Genomic DNA, 14,243 nt, shown 5'->3' with positions numbered 1-14,243 from the left:
CGACTCGCGTCGGGGTGGTGCGCGGAGGCGCGGGCGGCGCGTACTGCCCCCCAGCGGCCGCCAGCGACGCCTTATGTCCCGGGATAATGTGATTCAGGCCATGGCGGACAATTACCCCCAAGGTTATGAGTTGGGGTTTTTTTTTGTGTGTAATTTAAATCATTCTTCACTGGTTATTATTATATGTATTTTTTTTTTCTTTCTTTCCCTTTTCCCCCCATTATAAACCAAATTTGTGACAGATGTGTCAGATTAGTTGGGGGAAAGATTATTCCATTACTTCCCCAGCGGTAATGGAAATTTTTTTTTTATTATTATTATTTTTTTTAAATCAGGGGGGAAAGAAGAACACTTGCAGTTGAACTTAAACATGCCAAGCAGAAATATAATCGGGTTCTTAAGAATTATTTTTTTTGGATTCATAATCAAGATTTCTGGTTATCTTTTATTACTCTAGTGCTTTGTTTTGGACAGCCTTTGGAGTTTCCAATTTAACCATTTAATTGCACCATCTTGCAGTTGATCAGATTTTTTTTATATTTATATATATATATATATATATATATATATATATATATTTTTTTTTATTATTATTATTTTTTTTTATTTATTTCCCCCCCCTCATAATCAAGGATTTTTAGGTTCTCTTTATACTCTACTACTTTGTTTCGGACAGCCTTTGGAGTTTCCCATTCAACCATTTCACTGCACGATACTTGTGTGAAGCATCTGACAAATAAAGTCTGAATCTTGAAATTTTGAACAGTTTATTTTGACAATCACATTTTGATATATACAAAGAAAGAGGAAACATTTTGAGTATGATATGAAAAATTCAACAAATTCAAACGATTTTCACAATCTTTTCAATGCATGTGTGGCACATCGTCTCACACATGCACGCGCCCATTCAAACCTTCCATGGCGGTCAACTGCTGATGTTTAGCGGTGACCAGCTCCCCTGGACGACAGCAGAGAGTGCAGCAGGATGCCCGTGGCCACGGACACGTTCAGGGACTCCACACCGGGGAGCAGGTCTCGGCCTGGTGGGATGGTGAGAAGGGTTTGACAGCGAGAAAGCAACGTTTGAGACAATCCCTCCCCTTCACCGCCCAACAGCAACAGGGTGGGCCCGGTGACCTGAAAATCCGAACAGAGGGTCACGGGAACCGGGCGCTGCCCCCCCTCCGCTTCGGCCGCTACCGTGCCGACCACCTGCCAGCCCTGGGCCGCCTTCAGCCCCACCAGATCCTCCAGGCTTTCATATCCGTATACTTTGACGATCTCCATGGTGCCCGAGCTGGCCTTGCTCACCGCTGGGGTCAATGGGCAGCTATTGCGAATGCTGCTTGCCACTCTGTCAACGCCGAGGAAATAGGACGTTCGCAGAATGGAGCCCAGGTTCATTGGGTCTTGGATGCCATCGAGCACAAGCCAGAGGGGTGCCGGCCCACCCCTCCCGGAGGGCCTGCAGGCCTCCGCCCCAGGAAGGTAACCCAGCGGGCTGGCCAGGAGACAGACCCCTTGGTGAACACGTCCGGGAGCGATGCCGTCCAGGTGCTTCTTGCTCACACGGTCCACCTGCACCCCATGCCTGCGGGCCTCCTCACAAACCTGCAAAAGAGAGGCCCTGTGGGACACCCCGCCCTCCTTCACAAGAAGCCTAACCGCCCTCCTCCTCCCTTGTCTGAGGGCCAACAGACAGGGGGAGACGCCATAAACAACCTCCCAGTCGGTGTCACCTTTAGCCTCTTTTGCCACGTTTCTCCTGGCCGGTTTTTCCCACTCCGCGGCGAAGTCCTCCCAGCCGAGCTTCTGGAGCTCGGGTGACACCCCGCGGCCCTTCGGTGGAATCCGCCCCGCCGGGGAGTTCGTCCACCGGGCTCGGTTCGGCGCAGGGCGCTCGGGGTGCGGTGCGGAGCCCCTTTTGGACGGTCTGTGTTCCGAGCCGTCGGACGCACGGCGCCCGTGGGACCAGACACCGCGACCCGCCGCCCCGGGCCCGCCGTCCTCGGGGCAGAGAAGAGGGCTTGATCCGTGGTAAAGCGCAAACCGAGACCCGGCACCCTTGCTTGCCGCGTAACCGAGCACGCCGCGGCAGAACACCGATAGCGACCTTCGCTGACGACCAAAACTCCAAACCCCCATGGCGGCGGGACAGAAAAAAAGACTACCCACCGGACACAGGTCTCCCGGTGGACCCACGGGGCGAAGCCGGCGTGTTTCGTGGGGGCACAACAGCCGTAAAACGTTACCGAGTCTAAATGACGAATTCAGGGCGGAACCAGCTCAATAAACCCAGGAGCGTCCGGGACCAGGGTGTCGACGTCGCTCAGCTCCATGCCGCCAAGTGGAGCCCGACCGTCCAGGTGCCGTACGCTGCATTCTGTCGAAGTCGGGAGTCGGGGAATTCCGACTCTCTACTCGGTAACGAGCAAAAGGAACGCCAATTGAAGTCGGAATCTCCAGGCGGATCGCCGGTTTTACCGGGATGACACGCCGGACGCGGCGGCACCCGCCGTTAACGGCGACCAGAGCTCCCTCTGCCACGGGTTTCGACTCGGAACCACGTCCGACTTCGATCTTAAAGCGACGCTGTCGAACTGACGCCGGGCTCGTCGTTGCGTCGCCTTGCAGGGCTCCCGGGCTCACGGGCTCACGGAAAAACGAACGCGCGTTCGTCGCAGGTGTCGACGTTTGTCAGGAGCGACGGAGCGGTTGAGGAGAGGGCGGGGGGCGGGGCCCGGGGGGGGGGTCGCTGGTTGTTTCCGAGTTTCAACGGAAGCCGCGACGCGCCTTGTGACGCACGGACACGCCACATCCCGGAAGTGAAGATTCCCCTCAATGCGGAAGTGCTCGACGGGAGAGGAGAGAGAGCGAGAGAGAGGGAGGGAGAGAGGGACAGGGAGCGGGACAGAGGGGAAAAACAAAAACAACTAACAACACAACAACCATTACGTTTGTTCGGCGAAGGCGTCGTGAAGACTCGCTCCTCTCTGGGTCCCCGTTGTTCCCCGACACGCTTCTTTCAAGGTGGGAGCCGTCGAATAATTGACGTTCGGGACGAAGTTTAGGACGTTTCTCCGGCTCGCTAGCTTGACCGAACCTAGGTGTTTGGGGCTGGAAAAAACAAAAAACCGAAAGGTAGACCTGAATGCTCCGAGAGCATACGGAAGTGAATGACTTGTGTTTTTAACTCTACTAACTGCCGTTTCTTTTAAACCTTGCTAGAGACATTTTTACTGGCGAGATGAATTTTGTGAGTGATGGAGGTGAAAGAGGAGATGGAAAAAAAAAAAAGGTGCTGTGGTGTAGTAGATACCACAGTCGAAGGGAAGTACACGTTGAAAACACTTAACTGTTCCCACCATTTCACCCCTGTCCCTGCGTGTCTAACGACTGTAGAACAAACAGGGAATGTGCCTTGATGTTTTTTGGGGGGTTTTGACCGGGAGCACGCCATCCAGACGTATTCAGTCCCTTCTCTGCTCACTCTCTTGAAGATGGAGTTCCTTTTTGGGAAGAAGAAGACCCCGGAGGAGATGCTGAGGCAAAACCAGAGGGCCCTGAACAAGGCCATGAGGGAGCTCGACAGAGAGCGGCAAAAGCTGGAGCAGCAGGAGAAGAAAATCATCGCCGACATTAAAAAAATGGCCAAGCAGGGACAGATGGTGAGGGGAGCCGAGGTCGGGGACCCGTGGCGACGGACGACGAGTCGCAGGTTTGATACGTCGCAGTTAAGACGGCTCTTGAGCGCGCACGTGTGTATTCTTATCATTGCAGGATGCCGTGAAAATAATGGCCAAGGACTTGGTCCGCACGAGGCGCTACGTCAAGAAGTTCATTATGATGCGAGCGAACATCCAGGCCGTCAGCCTCAAGATCCAGACGCTCAAGTCTAATAACAGCATGGCACAGGCGATGAAAGGTGTCACAAAAGCTATGGCCACGATGAACAGACAGGTTGGTTCCTAATAGACGCAGACACCCCGGGTCTGACTTTCGAGGTGAATTGCGTTTCGGGGGGAACTGCGCTCGCGAGGCGTCGCCTTTGTCGAATGTCGCTTCTCGTATTGGTGTTGATGGACTCCTGGTGGGGTTTGTTTTTTTTAATTTATTTTTTTGTTTTGTTTTTTTTCCCCGTTGCAGCTAAAACTGCCTCAGATTCAAAAGATTATGATGGAATTTGAGAGACAGAGTGAAATCATGGAAATGAAGGAGGAGATGATGAACGACGCAATAGACGATGCCATGGGTGATGAGGATGATGAAGATGAGAGGTGGGAGGCCGAGCGAATCCCCGCCTTTTTTTTTTTTCTCTCTCTCTCTCCCCCCCTGTGTGCTACGCCATGATTGTGTGGAAAATGTTTATTTTTTATTTTTTTTTGTCTTTCTAATTATTCAGTAATACTGTTTCTCTTTCCCATGTCTAGCGACGCCATCGTGTCTCAGGTTTTGGATGAGTTGGGTCTCAACCTGTCCGATGAACTCTCAAGTAAGGAAAATGTGCTTGTGTTTTTGAAAGGATTTATGCCGGATCTTTCTTTTAATATGTTCATAATGTTGAACAGGGACCAGGAAAACACACTGCTGGTGTCATGTAGTATGTGTAGACTATACAGTGTACGCACTGTATATACAGTATGTGTGTCCGTCATGTACATAGTCAATATATATTTGTATGTATGTGGTATGACATATTGGTATAATACCAATTGAATTGTCTTTATTTAGACTTGCCATCCACTGGAGGAAGCCTTTCCGTGGCAGCTGGGAAGAAAGCAGAGCCCCAACCTACCCTTGCAGACGCAGATGCTGATCTAGAGGAAAGACTCAACAATCTCCGGAGAGATTAAAAATGTAATCACCGGCAAAGGCACTTTGGTTTGGGTGACATTACCCTTCATGTATACTCAGATTTGCTGTTTCCGCCTTCTTGAAAGAATATGTGGTGAAAGTATGATGGGTTTAGTAAATGGTCTGTTATAGCGATATATGGCTTTTTGTTTACAGTATATTTGCTCTATATGTGCATTATATATTTTATCAACAGCCCCACAAGAGTTGATGTCTTTCAGCGGTATAGAGGGAGAGAATCCTTGTCTCATAAGATATTGCCAAATCAAACATCTTAATCAGAAAGAGAGAACTCATGACAGGTGTGTGTAAATTCTAGCTTTCGATCGCATGATTTCCTCTATTTTATACACACTAATTACAACATGGTTCATGGAACCCCAAGGATAATGAAGGTATGTAATAATCTAAGTAAACATTGGACATGTACCTCAGACTAGCTTCTGCTCACTGTTGTTTATAACTTGTATAGATGATGGTTGATGTTGGTATAATCTGTCGGTCCTTCATCCACTGGAACAGCTGTGGGATTTACCGTGGTCATACAGAACTGGTGATCCGCAAAACGTTGGCAGTTGTGAGGACGGTGCACAGAACATTTCGTCAAGAGATCATTTAAGCAACATTGGGTTTTTTTGTGTAAAATAACTAATAAAAGGACATTGGATTTTACAAAAATATAAAGAGGGAGATAACCGTGTTTTCTCAAATTGGGCTGTCGTTGAAAGGAGAAGCACCGGAATCGTGAGAGCTGTGTTCAAGAAGTGGAGGCGGAATGGTATTTATATTTTTGAAAAATGGTGTCCTGTTTTGCTTTCCTTTGTTCAATAAACCCTTTTTTCAGATTTGATTAAAATGGTTGTCTGATTATACAAATGGTCACCTTAAAATGCAAACTCAAGTCAAGTTAGGTGCTGAGCTTTGCCCGGCGAATCACAGTGTAGTTCACATTAACTTTATTTTGGTCGCCCAAGTTACTTAATATCCATAGGGCTGTTTTCTATTCAAATTAAATCAATTTTTGTAGTTCAAATGCAATGCCGCAGTGTCATAAGATGGGAGTTTAAAATATGTATTTCGAACTCCCATCTTCTGACGCGGCGGCTTTAGAGCAGTATAGCTAAAAAAAGAAAAAATGTAAGCAACACTGGTACATATATAATTTTAGACTTTTTATTCCAAAAAATCTGAAGTTTAGAAACTCAATTATTTTGCCAACATACAATCATTATAATCGAATGATATTGGAAGTACTGAACACTTGGAACATTAAATAAAAAAATAACAGCCATGTTTTATGTACATTTGTTTCTGAACACTATGTACATAAGACCATACTGTATTTGAAAAATTAGCCTACACATATGCTCGTCGGTTCTGTTAAAGAGGCAAAAAGCTATTATGTCAAATGTCAACGGTTTAGCATTGAAGGCATAGTGCCAGGAGCGACAGTGGGTGATTGTTCATTAAGAGAACTGGCAACATGTTTAAAGTTCAACTACATCTAAAAAAAAAAAAAAGCTATTTTCTAAAAATGGTTCCCTTGAACGTTGGATAACCGCATCCATAAGAGACCAATGCATACATATACGTAGCCTAATATTTACTGCGCATAAGCATTTTGTAAAGACTGGGAACACAAACATGAACAAAGAAAAGAAGTAACAACTTAAACTTGTTTTTCTCAGATCACCTTACGATAATGCTGTTAATGTTCAACACAGCAAGCAGGGCTGAGGATAAAGTGACCAAAACTTCATGCTTGTAAAAATTAAAAAGATATTAGTTGGATCAGAATTAATACTCCATTCTGAAGAATTCTACTATCGTTTGGGAACTTGTCATGCAAACCCTTCAACAGCGGCAATGAAACGGGGACCAGAGGAACCGGAGTGCTGGGGTCGTCTTGTGTGCTGAGGTTGAATCTATTTCTTGCCTAAATAGGACACACTGTACCCCCCTTAAAATATATATATATATATATATACACACATATATATATATATATATATACACACACACACATATGTGTGTGTGTGTGTGTGTATATATATATATATATATATATACACATATATATATATATCATCTATCTATCTATCTATCTGTCTCTCTCCATCCTTCACCCTTTATTGGGTCAAAAGATTTTACTTTTTGATATGAACACATGCAGAGTGTGGAACAAAATACTATCCACACCACAATGCACACTGATAAAACCCTTTGCATCATGTTGTTGAAGAACAACAAATTATATAATCAATACACCGTACAGCACAATACAAATTTAGACATTCATTTAGGCAGAGAACACAAGTGGAAAGAGGTATCCAGGGCAAAGGGCTAATTTAGCAATGTTGCTTATACTGTACATTTCAAGTTCGGCTTTTCAGTCAAAATGGCAACACCATCATTATTATTTTTTTAATTATAAATACCCCTCAGGATTAGTCCCCATTTCATACCCAGTTGACGATGCAACGGTATATTCCAAATAAAAACAATAGAGATTACTCACATTCATGTAAGAAGTCAATTTAGGATGGCACAGCTTCTACAAAATATATTTCAAACGTCTCACAAGACATGCATACAATGGTTTTTGTTTTCTTTTGTAGAAACAATACAAGTAGAGGATGCTCTATCTTCGCTAGCCGTCAACAAGGAGCCTGTTATCATGTGGCAACACCACTCCAGTCTCCTTTTCAGAGGTATAAACAAGCCAAAAGGAAGCCGCCATTTCCCGGTGCCTGTATGTGAACATTGTGAGAGTCATTTTTATACCCAGCAACTGTTGACAAGTCATTGTAGCCCGGGATCGAAAACTGAGCTTTTTCAACTCTGGGAAATTGGCCGGCGCGGCTCCAGAGGCTTTTCATTTCCGACAGGTCCGGTGTGGCGTGTGTTTCTTGGGCACCTCAATGCGACACCGGCTGCGGTCGTCCAGCCAGGGCAGGTCAAAGTTCCTGGGAGAAGACGCAGTGGACCATTTATTTTATTTTTTTTAGAAATTCACACGGTCAGGGGAAAATGAAGTCAATGTGCTCAAAAGGTTTCGCCGGCTCCAATATAAAGCGTCTGATCCTGGAAGAGCAGCTGGAGCGATTTTAAACTACAAGAACACAAATCGAGTTCGAGTTCAAGAAATCATCTCAAGTAATGAGAACAGCCCCATCTGAAATTCAGTGCAACCAAAGAAAAGCTTTTTTTTTTTTTTCCTCCCCCAACTGAATTAAAACAGATGAAGCTTTGTAATTATTTTTACTTTATCTTGAACCCATTGTTTTGTAATATTTGACTGTTTGATAGATATCTCTAATCTATCTAAATCTATATATATTGCTATAGATATATACGATTTATTGTCTACTTTCGAATCCCCCCCCCCCCAAAAGGTCACAACTCCACAAATTTAAATCCAGAATTATAAAACTTAAATGTTATAACATAATAAAAATAAGACTGTCGAAAAAAATAATAACCCACCCCAAAACAGTTTTAACAGTTTCAACAGAGAGGCAGGGCGATTGAGTGCAATTACACAACACTGAAACAGCTCAAACTTACTGTTGTGTGAGTTTGGGTAACGGTCGTCCAAATGCGACCACGGGCAGAAAGGGGGTGATGACTATTGATTCAACTAGAGGAGGAGAAAAACAAAAGCCCAAAAGGATCAAGTTAAAAAAAATAATAATAATAAAATGGTGAAATCTTGGGCAAAAAAATACAGCACATTTAATAATTGACACTAAACAGCATCCGTTATTCAACAAATCTATACAGATAGTAAACACGTAAGGTTTACCATCTTCGGTGTCTGGATAGAAGGACGACAGCTCCGACTCCACCTCCTGGACGACTTTCTTCTTGTTGGTGCGTTGTTGCAAACGCTGGAACATGCGCTGCTCGCGAATTCGCTGGATGTCCCATCTGCACGAGGGAGCACGTCGTTCAAATTTGGCATGCACAGAAAGAGAGAGAGAGAGAGAGAGAGAGAACATTGCGGACACACATTTCACTCCTCGAACCGTTTTGACGGACTAGATATTAAAGTCAGTCCGACACTACGGAGCCGCTTGAGAACGTCGTCGGAACCAAAAGGTGATAAAAAGAGGCGTTCTTTCCGCACCTTTTCCTCCTCTTCTCGTCCAGCTCTAGTTTCAAGTGCCGCTTCAAAAACACGTTGTCATCCAGGGCCTGGACAGAAACACACAAGCATCTTAGCGGCGCAGTGCCCATTCCGGCTGGTCGCGGTGAATTCACCCAAACATCTGAACGCGTCGGTGGACGTGCAGTCTCACCTCGGGGATATCTCTCGCCGTCTCCAGGTCCAGGGGCTCTATACAGTTTTCCCTCCACGACGGAACTGAGAGAGAGAAGAGAGAAAAATATAAATAAATAAATAAATAAATAAATAAATAAATACATCGGTAAAGGTCGTTAATCGCGGCGATCGGCTCGATCTCCTGACGAGAAAGCGCCGCAAGCCTCCACTCACTGGCGACGTCTTCCTCCTTTTTGGGCGAGGTCTCCCTCAGCGGGGACAAGGGGGGCTGGTGCCAGCAGCAGAGGTACATCTCGGTGGTAGACATGAAGGGCAGCTCTTCCATCTGGGAGCAGAATTCGGGCTCCTCTTTGCACGGGAGCAGGGCGTCCTTCTCCGGCGTCGGCCTCACCGGGACCATCTTCTCCGGGCTCTCCTTGCTGCGCAGCTCCCTCTGGTACGGGGACTCGGGCTGGACCTCCGGCTTTTGGGGGCTCAGCTTGGTGCTCTTGCCCCGTGATTTCTGACATTTGGAATCCCCGAAGCAAGACTTCCTGCAAGGGTGGGGGGGGGACCCGCATTTAGTGGTTGATTTAACCTGCATGTAATTCACAAAAATGGACCGCCCGCTGTTCCCACTTTTAGGCATCAATGTCATAAATTGGGATTTTAGGGTCTAACGCTTTCTGCCTGCAAAATTCAATTTTGATTATGTTCTTGGGAGTTGCGGTGTCAACATTGTCAATTGTTTTCATTTGAACTGAAACTGAATTTTGTAAACAAAAAGAAAATACAACTCAGTGCGTGACTTGTCGTTCACCTCTTTTGACCTTTTCCACCCCGACTGAAGGGAAGCGGTGCGGACGTATTGGACTGTTGAGTGTCCATGATGTCCAGATCCCACATGTCCTCCTTATCGGGGGTCCATGGCTCCAGAGGCTGGAAAAGGCGTTTGTCACGCGGGTCCTTCCTTGTCAGCTGCAGGCGCCGCTCCATGCGCTCAATGCGCGCCAGCAGCTGCATACAAGAAAAATAAATAAATTATCATAAGTACTTTGAGAACTGGATACACCCCCTTAGATTACGAACACTTTCACACATACCGTGTCCTTGTCAGCCTTCAGGTCATCTATCTCCTTGTCCTTTGACTGAAGCTGTTGCTGTTGTTGCTCGATGAGGTCCAGCTGGAGGAGCAGGATCTGGCGTAGGCAGTTTGCCTGGGTGTGGGGATTGGCAGGGCTCTTCCTGATGTTCCTCCACTTGCCCTCAGAGCTGAGCTCAATGGAGGCAGAGCCCAGGACTCCTGGAACAACCCCCTTGACGCTCTCATCGGCACCCGCGTCCTTAGGGTTGTTGTTCAAAGCCATCTGAGGGTTATCCATATTGTCAATGGGGAGGGGTTTGCCTTTCACCGGGGTTCCCTCACCCCCCATTGGTCTGACAGGGGACAGTATCCCCACGTCCTTCTGAACTGCTTCTGCGACGGTGGCGGTGCGGGCAACTTGTGTCGTGTAATTCTGGTCTATGTCTTTGGATTTCCCGGGGATCTCGCCCCCCTGGAGGTCTTTGACATCGAGCACAAAGTCACAGGAGTCTCTCTTGAGGCCGACGGGACTCAAGGTCGTGGCCCCGGCGCGCGTCTTCTCCAAGGCGATCGTGTCGGCGCTGAGCTTGAACCCCGTGTTAGGATACAGTGCGGATCTTAAAGTCATGGCGAACACAGCAAGTTTTCATTCTGCAACTCTCCACGGTGGAACTAATGAGCAGTTGTCTGTATCACGTCGTCAGCGTTCTTAACCTGCAAAATAATAAATGCATTTGGTATATCGGAGTTGACGAGACGGCCGGAGACACACTTTAAGCTCCACGGATCACTGTCTGGCCACCCTTCACTAAATCACTGCATGGATTGAAAAAGGGAGGGAGATAGATAAATATATACATACTTTATTCATCCCTGGAGGGAAATTGCGATGTTACAGCAGCTCACGTCAAACAATAGGCAATAACAATATCTCAATAAATGGCAATATGCAATAAAGTGAAAAACAGCTATATATAATAAACCTAAACATTAGCTGGAGGAACAGAAACATTGCAATATACACCTACACATTTGCTAGACACAAGAACATTTGTAATATATAATAAACAAAATGTTACAAAAAAAAAAATCGAAAAATCGCCAATACACAATACACCAGTTTTAGATTTTTTTCAGTTAATTTGTAGGTTTGTTGTATATTGCACATTGAGCTAGGCTAACTTAGCACTGCTGGAGGGGAAACAGCAGACGAGATGCAAACTAGGTAACTTGTAACGTAAATCGGTGAGGCTGATCCCCGTTCTGAGTTAGATACGAGCGGACTTCCCCAAGATCAGTGGCCGGGAGTGGCTGCGTAGCACCCTGGCAGCAGCCTGCTCCTCCATTTTGGTTGAAAAACAATAACAGCTAGCCAGCGGGGGCTAGCGTTAGCCGGCTAGCTCGCCGACAAAAAACGCGCGACCGCCGCGGCGGCCCGAGAGCGTCGAAGAGATTACAGGAGTGAGGACGGTTTTAGGCGACGAAGCAATTTCATGGAATCGAGTGTTCCCGAAGCCCACCTGCAAGTGCCTCCACCTTCCCTCCTCAAGACTTGTTTTAAAGCGTCCACTGCTGCGCATGCGTAATTTGTCGGTTGGCCATTTCTTGCGTTTTTGAACGTCACAGTACCGACGAGTGGCTGCAGGGGGCGCCAGAGACCGGGTTTAGGCCGAATTAGATGGAATAAAAAGGAAAGAGAGAGAAATAAGAAATAAGTTCCAACTCACTGTCCTCGGAGCGGCGTTGAGTGGGTGAAATAGATTTATTTACATTTATATACATCACTTTTTGAAGCATGCCTTTACAACGTGCTTCACAAACAGTGTAATTGTGTAAGTGGCACAATTGGCCCAAAGGGTGGCATAAAATTAAGAAAAAACGAAAATAAAACACAGCGAACGGTAAGTCAAAACTGCACGTGTCAAAGCCCGGGAATTAAACATTCAACCCGGACCGCGGGATGATATGAAACCACATTAATACCGTCCCGTCTCCACTGCGCCCGCAACCCGCCGCACTACAACTCCCAGCATGCAGTGCGGCGCGCTTAAACCCGGGCTTCCCCAAAAACAAACATGAACAGTGTTGACGTTGCACCTGGAGAGAAAAGCGCCTGTCTGTCTGCCTGTGTCTGTCTGGCTGTCTGCCTGCCTGCCTGCCTGCCTGCCTGCCTGCCTGCCTGCCTGCCTGCCTGTCTGCCAGTCAGCCAGTCTGTCTGGCTGTCTGCCTGCCAGTCTGTCTGCCTGCCTGTCTGTCTGTCTGTCTGTCTGCCTGTCTGTCTGTCTGTCTGTCTGCCAGCCAGTCAGTCAGCCTGTGTCTGCCTGCCTGGCTGTCTGTCTGTCTGTCTGTCTGTCTGTCCAGCGTTGAATGGCGCTCTGGACCGCCGCGCGCTCCTTTTAAAGCCCAGCCTCGCGAGGCGAACGCGTCTACGTTACGATCCCGCGAGACCTTCGAATCAGCGCGACTGAACTCTTTGGCGCAGAACTTGTGCTGAGCTGCTTCTGTGTTCACTTTCACCGTGAACACGGTGAAGTAGCGGGAGAGGGGGGATGAAGGCAGAAATAAAATGCTGGTTTGGTACAAAAGGCAAACAAAAAAAAAAAATTATAATAATCTTATAAGGAGGGAAGGCAAAACCAACGTTATTTGTTTGGTAGTGAATGCAAATAAAGATCTTTGTTGGTTACTTGGTGGTGAAGAAATAAAAAATCTCTGTTGTACTCATGGCACCCTACAGATCGACTAAGTACAGCTTTTATCGTGGTGGATCTGGATAATTGTTAAAGATTGGCATCGCAGGTTGGGATCTCCACTTTCAGAGAAACAAAGGCACAAAGATAAGAGACTCAGTGTCATCGAAGGAGGACATAGAAACAGACGAGCCCCCCAGTGGCAGCGGAGGGCCTCCGAAAAGCCTTACGAGAGTGGGTTACTGCAGGAAAACACGCCCTCTGTCAGACCAGGTCACCATGCCCCAGTACAACGACGTTCCTATTCCCAGGTCTTTCATCGACTTCCAGATCAAGCGTTTTACAGTGGCTTTACTTGTTTTCTTGTTTTTTTTTTCTCTAATCAGTACGACGCGGATGCGCCGATGGGCTCCGGGGGGGTGACACACGGTAGGTGTCACGGAGTAACCGCACCGGATGTAGGGCGTAGACTGTACCTGCAGGTTCAGGCCGGCGGAGCCAGGCGGGCGCACGCCGCGTCCCGCGCTGCCGGGCGCAGGGGGGGGTAAGGTGAGAACTGCAGGGATAACCCATCCCGCTTCCCCGCTGGGCGGAAGGCGGCCCGGCCATCGCCAGCGGAAGTAGACGGACGTACCGGCAGAGCATCAAGGGTCCATGGGCCGGCTCTTCGTCGTTTTCCTGCTTAAGTTTTATTGGGGGGGGTTCTTTTTCCGTCCGCCATGGCAAGTGAGCTGTAGGCAAAAAACGCAAAAAGATATTTCTCTTGGGGGCCGACCAGCTTTCTTTTCTTTCCTTTGTTTGTTTTGTTGCAAATCTGCTCGCTCCCGCCGCCTATCGCCACGCGGTCGAATCCCAGTCAGGCAGTCGGGGCAGGCCTGAGAGGGGAGGCGGCTCTTAATCGTTTGCAGTGAAAATAATCACGTGTGTCGAAGGGTTATTGATGACATATTGGTAGATGATTGACCGGTTGACCTGCCCTGTTAGTGATGGCTGGGAACTGCGAGGAGGCTAAGGTGGGCGGATGTCATTTGCCAAGCTCGACGTCTTTGTTAAAAAAAAAAACGATTTACCCTTTACCTCCTCCCCTGTCATTCCTTATTCGAGTGACCTGCAGTGGCAATGCCAAAACGCAGAGAAACGGCAAAAACAATGAAAGAATAGAGCTGCAGGCAGCAATGCACCGGGGTCGAGGTTCGTCTCAGCAACTGCACCAATGGCAATAATGGGATCACTCGAAGACATAATTAAGAATTTGGGGAATCTGGGGAAAGCCTTATTTCCACATAAAGCAGTGTGAGTCACACAAATAACATGTCAACTTACTCAAACTCTCGCGAACAATTCGCAG

At 47.3% G+C, this 14,243-nt stretch overlaps 3 protein-coding genes across 6 annotated transcripts; 1 reads left to right on the top strand and 2 right to left on the bottom strand.

Moving 5' to 3' along the window:
• Positions 1-746: 746 nt before the first annotated feature.
• Positions 747-2,681, bottom strand: mrm1 (mitochondrial rRNA methyltransferase 1 homolog). Its single transcript, XM_080021087.1, has one exon. It carries the CDS (start codon positions 2,146-2,148, stop codon positions 943-945), a length of 1,206 nt encoding a protein of 401 aa, XP_079877213.1. The 5' UTR covers positions 2,149-2,681; the 3' UTR covers positions 747-942.
• A 189-nt stretch (positions 2,682-2,870) lies between these two features.
• chmp2a (charged multivesicular body protein 2A) lies at positions 2,871-4,896 on the top strand. 2 transcript variants are annotated; one of them, XM_080021094.1, is made up of 6 exons: positions 2,871-3,033; positions 3,504-3,671; positions 3,784-3,963; positions 4,150-4,280; positions 4,434-4,495; positions 4,735-4,896. In XM_080021094.1, exons 2-6 carry the CDS (start codon positions 3,504-3,506, stop codon positions 4,854-4,856), a joined length of 663 nt encoding a protein of 220 aa, XP_079877220.1. In that variant the 5' UTR covers positions 2,871-3,033; the 3' UTR covers positions 4,857-4,896. The 2 variants fall into 2 exon arrangements, with proteins under 2 accessions (XP_079877220.1, XP_079877219.1); XM_080021093.1 differs by having other exon boundaries at positions 2,871-3,144.
• A 1,135-nt stretch (positions 4,897-6,031) lies between these two features.
• On the bottom strand, positions 6,032-11,767 carry msl1b (MSL complex subunit 1b). 3 transcript variants are annotated; one of them, XM_080021086.1, is made up of 9 exons: positions 11,726-11,767; positions 10,225-10,919; positions 9,942-10,138; positions 9,356-9,675; positions 9,159-9,223; positions 8,987-9,054; positions 8,663-8,787; positions 8,425-8,497; positions 6,032-7,823 (listed from the first exon to the last, which is right to left on the bottom strand). In XM_080021086.1, exons 2-9 carry the CDS (start codon positions 10,831-10,833, stop codon positions 7,733-7,735), a joined length of 1,548 nt encoding a protein of 515 aa, XP_079877212.1. In that variant the 5' UTR covers positions 10,834-10,919; positions 11,726-11,767; the 3' UTR covers positions 6,032-7,732. The 3 variants fall into 3 exon arrangements, with proteins under 3 accessions (XP_079877212.1, XP_079877210.1, XP_079877211.1); XM_080021084.1 differs by having other exon boundaries at positions 9,159-9,675; XM_080021085.1 differs by lacking the exon at positions 11,726-11,767 and having other exon boundaries at positions 9,159-9,675; positions 10,225-11,004.
• Between the last annotated feature and the right edge of the window lie 2,476 nt (positions 11,768-14,243).

This window comes from Zeus faber, assembly GCF_960531495.2.
Source record: "Zeus faber genome assembly, chromosome: 20".
Lineage (NCBI taxonomy): Eukaryota > Metazoa > Chordata > Actinopteri > Zeiformes > Zeidae > Zeus > Zeus faber.
The sequence above is the reverse complement of the archived record's forward strand: the minus strand, read 5'-3'. Positions and strand labels throughout refer to the sequence as shown.